The sequence below is a fragment of the Protopterus annectens genome, chromosome 7.part0 (assembly GCF_019279795.1).
Source record: "Protopterus annectens isolate FY-2018-M chromosome 7.part0, PAN1.0, whole genome shotgun sequence".
NCBI lineage: Eukaryota > Metazoa > Chordata > Ceratodontiformes > Protopteridae > Protopterus > Protopterus annectens.
Genome location: NC_056739.1, coordinates 465,678,300 through 465,691,432, shown reverse-complemented (window position 1 = coordinate 465,691,432; position 13,133 = coordinate 465,678,300). Strand labels below are relative to the sequence as shown.

The following is a 13,133-nucleotide window of genomic DNA, read 5'->3' as shown; positions in this document are numbered from 1 at the left end:
TATGATTTTATATATAGTTCAGTACTCTTTTTACCCACTGTGGACTACATCAAGGGATGCAATTAATATATGTAATTTATTTTCCTGGTGCAACACACATGGTTGTTTATGTAATTCCTGCATAGCATTGTGCTTTGTTAATGCATGATGGATGTTTTTCGTGTTTCATTGTTGCAGTCATTTCATTTGGGTAATCTGCTGGCAGGTTGCCCTCAGTCGACCTGATTAACAAAGTCTTGGGTCCTGCGTCGGTTGTTGTCCCTTCTTCCATGACATCAGGTTGTCAGGGGTATAAAACATGCAGCCGATGCCATTACATCTGTCTTTCTTGCCGTGCGGTGCCCGAAGCAGAAGCAGTTTGCAAGTGCCGGTCGGCTGACACCTGAAACTTTTGTTTTCGAGTTTTAGAACCAAAGTCTTCAACTAAAAGCTAAGTACCCTGTTGGGGAAACTTTTTCTTGCTCCTTACCGATGTCAGTAAAACGTAATAATTGCATTACTTGTGGGAAGGAAATACCTCATAAGGATTTTCATTTGTACTGTATTCCTTGCCTAGGCCCTGATCATAACATACCTTGTCGGTTTTGTGCTAGATTTAATCAATGCACTATTAAATGTCTGTATATTTTTGCTTCTAAATATTTTGGCTCACGATTTAACTATCCAGAAATGACGTCATTTAGCAGTCCGACTACCGGAATACCTAAAAAAATGCAAAGAAAGACAGAGGCCGTCTAAGTCCAAAACTGACGACGCTTCTCCTAAGCCAGTAGCTAGTTCGCCGGTACTCAGTGAGGCGCTTTTGCAACCCCCTGATGCCTGCCACTTTTGATTTGCAGGCCTCTACTGAGACCCATTCGGAGTCTGGTATGCCGCGAGATGCTTTGTATTGAACCCGCGGATGTATCTACCTTAGATTTGTCTGGAGCTGCTGTGCAGGCACCGACTTCTGAGTGTATTTTCAGGCCTAAAGATTTGTATATTAAACTGACGCCATCTTCAAAACTAAGGCCAAAATCTACTATGTCTAAAAAAACGACGCTTGGGCCACGTGTGCAGGCCCCTATGCCTAAAAAGCAAATGATCAAAATGGCTGAAGTTTTTTTAATTACTTTGATCGGGGTAGCCAACCCCCTCCTGCTAAGAGGCCTAGGCAAGACATTGATTATGAATCTTCTGATCAGGATTCTATTTCTTCTGATTCTTCTGATGCAGAGGATTACATTCCTTCTGCTTCTCCCGCTGAGGATTTCTCTTTTGGAGAAACTTTACTTACCTTAGTGGAACATTTCCACTGCTAATGTCAGGATTTCTATGAATTTAAAAAGAGACTTGGGGATTTTCTTCTTCTTCTTCAGCATAGGCCTTTGGCTATACCTCCTGTTCTAGACATTGTTGATGATGTTTTTTCAGAATCTAGTATGGCTCCTGATTCTCTGCCTCCGGCTCCTAGTAAGCCAGACAGATACTACAGGGTTCCTGATTCCCACAAATTCCTTTTCAAAAATCCTACTGCTGATCCCTTGGATGGGTCCGGAGCCGCTGAGCAGGCACCGGCTTCTGAGGGTGTTTTCAGGCCTCAACATTTGTATATTAAACGGACACCATCATCAAAAACAAGGCCAAAATCTACTTTTATGTCTAAAAAAAAAAACCAGCGCATGAGCCACGTGCTCAGGCCCCTATGCCTAAAAACAAATGATCAAAATGGCAGAGGATTTAATTACCTTGATCAGGGGTCCCCCCCCCCCCCTGTTAAGAGGCATAAGCAAGGCACTGATTATGAATCTTCAGGTCAGGTTTCCATTTCTTCTGATTAGGAATTTTCTATTCACCTTATGAGGACTCTGATGCAGAGGAATCCATCCCTTCTGCATCTCCTCCTGAGGATTACTGTTTTGGAGAGACTTTACATACTTTAAGGGAACATCTTCAATAGGAGAGTCAGGACTTCTCTGAATCCAAAAAGAGGCTTGGGGATTTCCTTCTTCCTCAGCATAGGCCTTTGGCAAAACCTCATGTATTCGACATTGTTGATGATGTGTTCTTGGAATCAAGCATGGCTCCTGATTCCCTGCCTCCGGCTCCTAGTAAGCCAGACATATTACAGGGTTCCTGACTCCCACAAATTTCTTTTCAAAAATCCTGCTGCTGACCCTGAAACTATTTCTCAGGGTCCCAAGGGTGTTAAGGCTTCTACAGCCAAAAATCCTACCCCTTCTGATAAGAGACTCCAGGGCGCTGGATAGATGGGGAAAGAAGGTTTATACATCTGCAACCTTGGCAATCAGGGCTTTAAACTGCCAGTTTCATATGCTTTAAATATCAACAGTATGTTATGGGCTTACTGAAACAGAAAATGATGTTGATTTCTGATTGTGTGGAAAATAAAGAGTTACAGGACTTATTGCATTCAACAGAACAGGTTGGAAAGCATACTTTGCAATGTGGTTTTCATTCCTTGGAGGCCTCTTGCAGGGCCTCCGTAACTGGATCTGTGATAAGAAGGCATGCCTAGCTCAAGGAGCAAAATCTGCCTGATCATGTTAAAGCTAAATTGTTGGATGCCCCTAGAAGAGGTTTTAAAGAAAATGGAAGACCAAGCTAAATCTATGATTTCTTGCAAGTTCAGCCACCCAGGTTCAGTAGACACTGCCCTACTAAGAATTGGTCCTTTCCTGTGTCCAACAGAGCCGCTCAGGGCAAACCCAGATGCTCCAAAGGCTCCAGATTTCAATCACAAGGATCTTGCAAGTCAAAGCAATGGGATGCCTCCACCTCCAAATCAGGAGGTAACAAAGCATAGCCCTACAGTAAACAGTCTCAATAACTTTCCTCTGCCAACTCCAAGCAGTCCCCTTGGGGGGAGAACTAGCACTTTATGCTCAAAATTGGCATTAAATTACCCAGGACAAGTGTATCCCAGGGGTACAGATTTCATTTCCACATGTTGCCAATTCCAAAACAGATGGCCAGATCTGCCACCAAACCAGTGGGCAGAGGCCCAGAAACACAAGTCATGCCCCTCATGGATATGGGGGCTATTCAGCCAGTGCCAGAAAAGGAAAAAGGACAAGGATTTTATTCAAGACTTTTCCTGGCACCTAGAAAAGACAAAACATGGTATCCAATTCTGGACTTATCGATTCTAAATATGTTCCTGGACATTCCAAAATTCAAAATGCTGACTTTACAACAGCTACTGCCTATGCTAGGCAAGAATGCCTGGTTGGTAACTCTAGACTTAAGAGGCATACCTGCATATCCCAATAAGGGAATCTTGCAGAAGATACCTCCGCTTCAAAGCAGGCTTTTTGCATTACCAATTCTCTGCACTGCCCTTTGGCTTATCTACTGCGTCCAGGGTGTTTACAAAGTGCCTGGCACCAGTAATTTCATTTTTCAGACAAAAAAAATTCAAATTTATCCACATCTGGACAATTGTCTCATTCAGGCAGAGGACAAGGACACTCTTCTTCAACATCTGGCATTTGTAAAAAGGCGTCTAGCATGCCTAGTGTACACTATAAATGAAAAGAAATCACAACTGGTACCCTCTCAAATAATTACATTCCTGGGTGCAAGCTTGAATACAACTGCCCAGATGGCTTACCTCACGCCAGACAAGCAAATTCAATTGACAACATACTTCAAACAAGTGGCAACAAAAACCCAGCTATCTGCAAGACAAATTCTGCAGGCTTTGGGGTTCATGGCATCCTGCATTCTACTAATTCCATATGCGAGACTGCATATGAGGAAACCTCAAAGGTACCTAAAAAGCTTATGGAGTCAACATTGTCACAGCCTGGAAATGGTGATTCCTCTCATTCCCTGCCTGCAACAGGAGTTTTTTTTGGTGGGCAGAGGCATGTCACCAGAACAAGGGACTGTCATTCATTCTACCCCCTGCCACCCAAACCCTAACTACAGACACATCAGACTATGCTTGGGGGGTGGATCTGGCAGGGAGATGCATTCAGGGCAAATGGAGCCCAAACCAAATGCATCTACATGTCAGCCAGAAAGAAATGCTAGCTGTACAGAATGCTCTGACAGTCTTCAAGGACTTCCTTCATCCAGGACAACTACTGATCAAGATGGACAACACCACAGTTATGTGGTACATAAGCAGGGGGGTACCCACTCCTACCCACTTAGCAGGCTAGCCATGGCCTTGTGGAACACAGCCTTGACTTACCAAATACATCTTCAAGCTCCGTTCCTGCCAGGAAAGCAAAACATTCTGGCAGACGACCTAAGCAGAAATCTTATGGACCCGCACGAATGGAAACTGGATCCACAAATCTTCAGCATGTTAACACAAAAGTGGGGGAGCCTAGTCTATCAGTTGGACAAATTCTGCACAAGAACTCATCACAAAATAGCATGGAAAGTGGATGCTCTATCCTTCAGCTGGAAAAACCTATCAGTCTATGCCTTTCCCCCTCTGCCTCTTACTCTCCAAGGTCTTACTAAAAGTCGGACAGGAAAAACCAAAAATGATTCTGATTGCTCTGGACTGGCCTCGCCAACATTGGTACCCGCTTCTAAGGAGTATGTCACACCTTTCTCCGTGGTACTTGTCTCAAACACCTCGCCTATTGTCTCTGCAGAATTATCAAATTCTGCACACTCGGCTCCAAACTCTGAATCTTGCAGCATGGCTAATCAACTAATTTCATAGGTTCATACTAGGCTATCTGCCCTAGGGCATTTATAAGCCTAGCCAGCGTGTGTTTGGCTTTCGCCGCCCATTTTAAATTAATTTTGCTATGCCCTTTTTCGAGGTTAGTATACTGTGCCTGTCTAACAGTGACACAGAAGTGATACCCGGGGTAAACCTACGATCTCCCATCCACTCAAGATTCCTCTTGAAGAGAGTCAATGAGGGACTCTGGAATAAAATCCCAGTCCAGGTTAGGAAGAGTGAAGGGAGCCTCTGGGTTATGAATCTGTCCCTCCAGCATGTCCTATTTATTTCAGTGCTGAGGTTCAAGTCTCTCGAGCGCGTAGCTCGATGGGATTTAGATTTTCTGAGGTGCAGCATGTCCATTAATTCCGGGTTGGACATGGCTTTATACATCAGGCACAGATCGCCTCTGAGCAGGCGGTATGCCACTGAGTAGAGCTGGAGTTTCTTTAACTGGGCAGCATATGGCATCTGTTTGAGCCCTTTGATCCTCTTGGTGAGGTACTTTTGGGGTCTTTCCAGTTGCTGCAGGTGTCTGGTAAGGTACATCCCAAAAGGGGCATTGTACTCAATTATGGGCCTGATGATGGATGAGTAAAGAGGCACGATGACCTCCCCTGATCTAATGTGAATCCCTTCATGATTAGGTGGGCTATATAAATTGTTTTTCTAACCACTTTGGCCACGTGGTTGTCAAATGAGAGATTGCTATCAACTTGGGTCCCCAGGTCCCTAATTACTTCTTCTGTACTTAATGGATTACCACCTATGTGGTAATTTGTGGGCACTTTGTTTTTGCCAAAGAGGATGGCTATACACTTTTTGGCGTTTAGCCTGAGGCCATGGCTCTGGCACCAGTTGTCTGTTTCTATGAGGCCCTTTTGGAGGATGCTTGTGTCGGCTGGGGAGTCGATTATGGCGCCCAGTTTGCAGTCATCTGCGAACTTGGTCAGCCACAGTCCTTCCGTGTTGGCCTGTACCTCCGAGAAATATATACTGAACGAGAGGCCCCAGGACTGAGCCTTGTGGGACCCACTTGTAACTGGTTTGGAGTTTGACATGGCTCCAGCAATTCTAACCATGTGGGTTCTGTCCTTGAGCCAGTTTGCAACCCATCTAGTGACATAGGGGTTTATATTTAAGCTGGTGAGCTTATCTATAATGCCCGAGTGGGGTATTGTATCGAAGGCTTTTGCGAGGTCCAGGTAGGCTGTGTGGACCACCTTCCCCTCGTCAATGGCTTTGGTGACTGTTTCAAAGAAATCAACCAGGTTTAAGAGGCAGGATGTGCCCTTAACAAAGCCGAACTGGGTAGGATCCAGTGTCTGTAGGTCCCCAATATCTTTATTTATGAGGTACATGATCCTTTCCATAGCTTTGCAGACCAAGCTAGTCAGGCGTATGGGGCGATAGTTTCTAGGATCCGTTGAGGCACCACCTTTGTGGAGCGGGACCACTGTTTTGCTGTAAGCCACTCTTTGGGTATATATCCTGTAGTAAGGCTGAGATTGAACAGTAGTTTTATGTTTGGGTTTAGCTCTTCTTGGAGTTCATGTAGGTCGCAGCCCGGGGCACCATCTGGTCCCATTGATGTTGTGTTTTTTGCTTTGGAGAGGGCAGCTCTTACATGAGCATCTGAGATGTTAGGGGGGCAGCACTCTGCTCCAACCACATCTCTCAGTAAACCCGTGATGGATGTCATTTTGGAGGCCAGAAGGCCTAGTACTAGAAAATCTTATGCTGATAAATGGAAGACATTCTGTGCTTGGAACCAAGCACAAGGAATAGACACAGCAAAGCCCAATATTCCTCAGATTTTGCAATACTTAACTGAGATGCTTTATAAGGGCTTATCTTTTTTTTCAATAAAAATCCATGCCTCTGCCATTTCGGCTCATTATAACACAGAGCCTCCAATATTTTCTCATCCCCTGCTAAAACAGTACATCAGAGGGGCCAAAAATTTAAGGCCTCCCAGGAGAGCGCCAACTCCTGCATGGGATATCAATTTTGTGCTGAAACTCACCCTACCTCCTTTTTGAACCAGCAGCTACTGCGGATATAAAATTTCTTTCTTGGAAGACCACCTTTCTTTCGGCATTCACTTCAGCTAGAAGGGTTTCAGAACTATTGGCTCTCATGGCAGTGAAGCCTTTCATTATATTTTAGACAGGGTGGCTCTCGGGACCAATCCTTCTTTTATGCCTAAGGTGGCATCCATTGTGGCTAACCTGACCATTCACCTGCCAACTTTTTTCCCAAATCCGCAGAATAAGGGGGAGCGGATTCTGCATTCATTAGATGTACACAGACAACTAAGATTCTACTTAAACAGGACAAAATCTCTAAAAGTCTGAGCAACTACTGGTAGCATTTGCTACAGGATCAGGGGGAAGGCTATATCAAAGCAGACTATTTCTAAATGGATAAGCCATTGCATTTGTTTCTGCTACTTGCACCATGGTAAACCTGTGCCCAAGGGGATCAGATCCCATTCCACCAGGGCTGCCTCTACTTCAGTAGCTTTTCTCAGAGAGGTCCCTCCCAGAGACATTCTAGAAGCTGCTACTTGGAGCTCAGCTCATACGTTCACAAAGCTTTACCATTTACCTCTCTTTCTAAATCTAGGGTAGACTTTGCCACTGCAGTCCTGCAGGGCCTTATAGCTGCTCCTAATGCTGTTTAGTTCCATCCTCCCATCCATAGCTTTGGGATTCTACCCAAATGTAGTGACTGCAACAGTGAAACACAAAGAACATAGTACAGTTGTGTACACATCATAAATGTAGGTGTTCGAGTGTATTCACTGTTGCAATCCGGGTTACCCACCCGCCACCCCCTTTCTATACCTTTTCTTTCCTTCACTATGTTTTATACCCCTGACAACCTGACTTCATGGAAGAGGAGACAGCAACTGACGCAGGACCTAAGACTTTGTTATTCAGGCTGACTGAGGGCAACCTGCCAGCAGATTACGACCTGAGGGCAACCTGCCAGCAGATTACCCAAATGTAATGACTGCAACAGTGAATACACTTTGAACATCTACGTTTATGGTAAGTGTACACAACTGCACTTTACTTGATCACTTCCTGTACTTTCCTTTACTTGCATTATCCACAAGGGACATGATGGTTAACGTGTTTACCTCATGAACATAAGGTACAAAGTTTGATTCTCACCTTTGATCACTGTCCAGCTATTGATTAGGCTTGTAATTCCTTCTCTTCATACTCTTCTAAGAAAAGACTTTAATTGAGTAAAAAGTCAGTTTTGTGGCATGTAGTTCTGAGATATGCATTAGAAATGGACACACAAACTCCTAGAGGACCGACATAATTTTCATTTATGTAAGCAACTTAGCAGTCTTGTCTTTCTTGTACTTAATCTGAGTGCTGTTCACTTAGTGCAAGAAATCTTGACAAAGCCTAAAATAATGGCGGGGTAAATGCCCAAAATCAGGCAATATTTTTATATGTTGCTCTTATAAACCTAAAACGTTGCTAGAATAACATGATTTGTGTTATCATGCAATTTCTGCAGGATATGAAGTCTGCAACTCAAATGTACATCATTATTTAGTGACTTCAGTATTCAGTGATTTACCAGAAAATTTTCTGAGGAATGGGTTGAAAATATGAGGCAAGACAGGACCCAGAAGAGATTGCATATTATTACATATTCATCCATATGGTGTTACTACAAGATACCGTTCATTTTCTTAATCGCAAAAGAGGAGGCTAAACATTTTTTATCAGACACCTCAGCTACACTAGTATAGTACAAGTTTAAAAAAGCCTAGACTACACCAAATATGTGTTTTGATATTTTGTAGGCACAGTCCTCATAAAGTTACTGTTAGAATTTTCCTTAGCATGTGGAGTCTTTAAGGGTATGTAATGATGGAAGTGGGTTAGACAGGGATAATTTAGTATTCCTTTATTTATTTAGCTTCACACATCACTTGACATTAAGATGATGCCATTCTGCCCGCCACCATATTTGTGTAACTGTGTAAGACTGGTACAAACCTCTTAGCACAAGAATTCTAGACAAAGTCAGAAATAATGAGGAGACAAATGGCCAAAACTAGGGACAATTTTTAAATACTGTTCTCATAAACTTAGTTGATAGAATAACGAGTTTTGCATTAGCATGCATTTTCTAAATGGTATGAAGTCAGAAGCTCAAATGTGTGTCATTTATTTAGAGATTTTAACTTTTTAATAATTTGCCAGAAAAACATTAATTGTATGAGGAGCAGAAAAAAAATTAAGGCAAAAAGCTGGATGTTCTGTGAAAATCTGGACAGTTGAGAGGTATGGATGGGTGTTGGCTTAAGTCATATAGGGGTCAATTTTTTTTTTTTTTTAGTGCCTCTCTTATTAGCAACCTGCCCTATGTCCGTGGTCAGTGAAATGCACCGACATCTTGAGTGAGACTCATGCCTGTCTCCTGCTGTACAACTAGGTGTGCTTCTCTTCCAACAATTTGTATTGTCTGCAGAGTCCCCTCACCTTCTCTGGGAAGAAAAGGAGAGCTAACCATTAGTTGTGCTTGTACTCTGTGGCCACTGACCACGTGGCCTGCTAGTCAAAGTAATAAGTCCAGGACTACAGCCAAATGCTGCTTCTCTGTATCATCATCATCATCATCATCATCTAGAAGGCCTCATACTTGACCCTTTTTTTTGTATAGGAAACAAGTTTTCAGTGATAGATGCCATGTTTTCATTGGAAGGCACTTTGTGATTGTTAATTTAAGGGGGGATTTACTTTATTCATCTTGGTGCTTACAATAAAGAATTGTAACATTTTGAGCACTGGAGTTATTTTAATGGATGCAAGGAATGTAGCATGTCTTTTATGTGTCCCAGGCAGGAATCCAGACTGAGGATGAATCCTGTCCCCCTGCATCCCACTCAAGCCACTGCCACTTTTTTCAAGGCTTAGAATAAGAGTTGCATACCAGGGCATGCCTTTCTCGGTCTTACTGCCAATGTCAGGGCAATGTTGCCTTCTGAGACTAGATCTAAGGGTTATTATAAAACGTTTCAGGCATCTGTCTTTGACTTAAGCACAGAGCAGCCTGTTTAATGTGGACTACATCCACCACACATGGCATATGTATCCCAGGACACTGTGACCTACTCTTCTATGTAAGAATAACTTGTGATGTTTAATTTTTAGCAGATGCTGTCAATACTTTTTTGAAACCGTATTAAGGATGTCTGTAGTGAGATAGTAGATATTTATATGACTTGCATATCCAATACGTTATATAGCCGACAACTGGCTTTCACATCCTTAACCATTCTGTTATGTGGCTCTGTCAGCGTTTGCTGTAATATGGTGTGCTGTGTTGTCTGGTCTGTGTTCGCTATAGCTGTAATAAGATCATTGTCAGCTCGCTAACTTGCACTGTTGATGGATATCTCGGTTGTATTTTTTTTCTGTATGCTTAATATTTCCTCTATACACTTGGGTTTTGTGTTAAGTGTATACTTCTTAGATCAGTCCATGTATGTTAACAAACCTAATTAGTAAGTAGATTACTTGGGGTAGTGGTTAGCAGTGTTGTTTTATGTATGTCTTGTGCATTTTCTCAGTATTGCTTATTTTGACTGTTTTGATTTTTGCACAGAATGGGTTCTTCTACAGAAGCTTACGTCCGAGAGTTCACAAGGCACTCCAGAGATGTCCTGTTGAACCTTAATGAACTCCGCAAGCGTGGAATATTGACAGATGTTACCCTTTTTGTGGGTGGGAAGCAGTTTAAAGCACACAAAGCCGTGCTGATCGCATGCAGGTAAGTTGTTTTGCATTTTCTTTAGGCCACAGAATTTAGTAACAAAGGCAAAGTTTGATTTATATCACTATGGAAACTTGTATGCTACATTGTGAGAATTACTTTATTTCTTAGTAGAAAATAATAAAGGGATATCCTTCACAATGGACTATTTTGCAGACTCATAAAACTGGGTACAAGACCAGTGGATAGGGCATGTATCGCAGTGTTTACAGCATTGTTTTAAATATAACCAGTTTAAAAAAAAACACTGTGATTTGAAATACTTGAATCCTTTAACTTGCTTGAACAGGTGAGGGTTTGCTGCTGTCTCAATGCAAGTTTGAAGTTCATTTGGCATAGTGTTTTTTCCAGAACACCTTTCTGTATGGTCCCTCACCCAAAACCTAGTTTATTGAACATCTGTGTCATATAAACTGGTTTAAAAGGAGTATCTTCTGGGAAAATAAAATAATATGACATGCAGGTATTCCAGCGCTTTATCCTGTTGGTCTGTTTTATATATTTGTAAGTTGGGGGCATTGGCCAGACAAAGAAGCAGATGGTGGGGACAAAACTCTGCAGTAGCTTCTAGGCAGAGTTGTTGTGTCTTTCGGCTTATCCCGGTTAGGGGTCGCCACAGCGGAACTCCAGTCCGCTAATGTTTGGTAGTGGATTTTTACGTGCTGAGTTACCAGCCCTGACATGCAACCTTCAACGAAGGCACGCCCATTCACGCATGCCTCCACACAGAAGACGCTCTAGCTGAGAATCGAACAGGACAACATCTTGCTGTGAGGCGACAATGCTACCGCAGCACCACTACCGCGGGTCAGCAGCTTCTAGGCATAGTGAATAGTTAAATGTTTTATAGTGCATCTGTATGTATTCTGCACCCAATTTGTTGTGGTGCACATATAATTGCCTATGACAGAGTTCAGAAATGGTGCGAGGACACAAGTAGCATAATTAAGTCTGTTTATTTCTCACATGAAGTGTAGATTTCTGACCCTTTACAGCCAGCCTGAGTACTTACAACTGTGATACAAGTGGTACAGAACAGAAGTGTGGTACAGAACAGAAGTGAAGTGGAATGTGATGGTGAATTAAAGGCATCTGTTGCCTTGCTATCTTAAAAGTGCACCTGATAAGGCTGGGGTTTTCCTATGGGAACATTTAAGAGTTGCACACTGTCTGCAAAGTGTTCTAGAACTCGATGATTCAGCATTGTAGGCAACCTGGAGTGTGAATCTGTGTGAAAATGTTTATTGTTGCTGGATTTGTGTACTACACAAGTTTTCAGATGGCCATTGAATCCACTGAATCCCAAGGAGATTGTTGCAAGTCACGGATCACTTACATTTTACTTTGTCTAGGCTCCTGTGTGGCCTCTTCTGTGACAACTGATGACTACTTCTAAGCTCTGTGCCTGTTTGCCTGTTTTTGACAGTCTCAGGCATGTCACCCTCTCATCTGACTATGGTTCATGTACATCTGAAATTCATAGGTAGGTACTAGGCTATTTGGCCCTAGGTCCTATATAAGCCTAGCCAAATGGTACCCTGGCCTTTGCCAACCAAGAAAATTATTTTCCTGTGCCCCTGTCAAGCAGAGCCACAGAAGTGATGCCCGGGGTGAATTTCCTATCTCCCATCCAATCATCAAGATTTTTCTTGAAGAGTGCTAATGAGGAGCTTTGTTTGATATAGATAGGTAGTTTGTTCCAGAGTATGGGAAGTCTCTGGGACGGGAATCTATCCCTCCAGCATGTTCAAGTTAAGATGTATTGACGTTCCTTGATCATCTTAAATTCTCAAGGTGACAGTGGATTAAACTGCCAAAAGAGCTATCTTACAGCTGTTTAAAACTGTTGTTTGAGGACCTGTAGTGACTTACTGCAAATGTTTATCATCATTTTATGTAGTGTTCATAAGTGTTAACTTAATTACAGATTTCACTATAAATTTGTTTTAAACTGTTTGGGCATAATTAAAAGTTGCACGCATATGGTTGAAGCTGGTTACAGATTTTGTTTTTTTGTTTTAATAGTAAACAGACAGTCTTCCTCCATGATGTATCTAAGCTGTTGCGCCATGCTTTCTTGAAAAATGAAGATGTCATGAATTGTCTCCAAACTCAAAAACTTAACTGTTTGTTTGAACTTCCGGTTTAACTTGTTTTTTTTTCTCCCTTCTCTTGTAGCCGCTTTTTCTACTCTGTCTTCTCGGACTGTGATCAGGGCACTGTAAATATTCTCAGGCTGCCTGGTGGGATCCAGGCAGATGGATTCCAGGTATTGCTGGAATTCATATACACTTCTCGCCTTCTTCTCTGTGCTGACCTGGTTGATTCTGTCCTGGCAGCAGCCAACTACCTGCAGATGGAGCATGTCATTGAGACTTGCTACAGGTTCATTCAGACTAGGTGAGCTTTTCTTTTCCCTGTGTATATTTTTGTGTACATTTTGTTATTTTTGTAAACTTAATGTATTACTTGGTGAGGGACTCTTGTAGCTGCAGGACTTTTATGAACTAGCAGGATTGTTAGTAAAATATATAAATTGTAAACTCGACACAATATTTTCCCTTTTTTCCCATCACTGGTTTTATACTCGTACTAACATCCTATGTTATTCTTCTGAAGCCACTTTCAG

General features: G+C 42.4%; 1 protein-coding gene across 4 annotated transcripts in view; it reads left to right on the top strand.

Moving 5' to 3' along the window:
• Positions 1 to 13,133, top strand: part of BCL6B (BCL6B transcription repressor) — a 58,615-nt gene that overhangs the window by 29,742 nt on the left and 15,740 nt on the right. For all 4 annotated transcript variants that reach the window (XM_044077056.1, XM_044077059.1, XM_044077060.1 and 1 more), the window contains exons 3-4: positions 10,337 to 10,501; positions 12,683 to 12,904. In XM_044077056.1, coding sequence (XP_043932991.1) covers positions 10,338 to 10,501; positions 12,683 to 12,904 — 386 coding nt within the window. In that variant the 5' untranslated portion in view covers position 10,337. The remainder of the gene's footprint in view (positions 1 to 10,336; positions 10,502 to 12,682; positions 12,905 to 13,133) is intronic.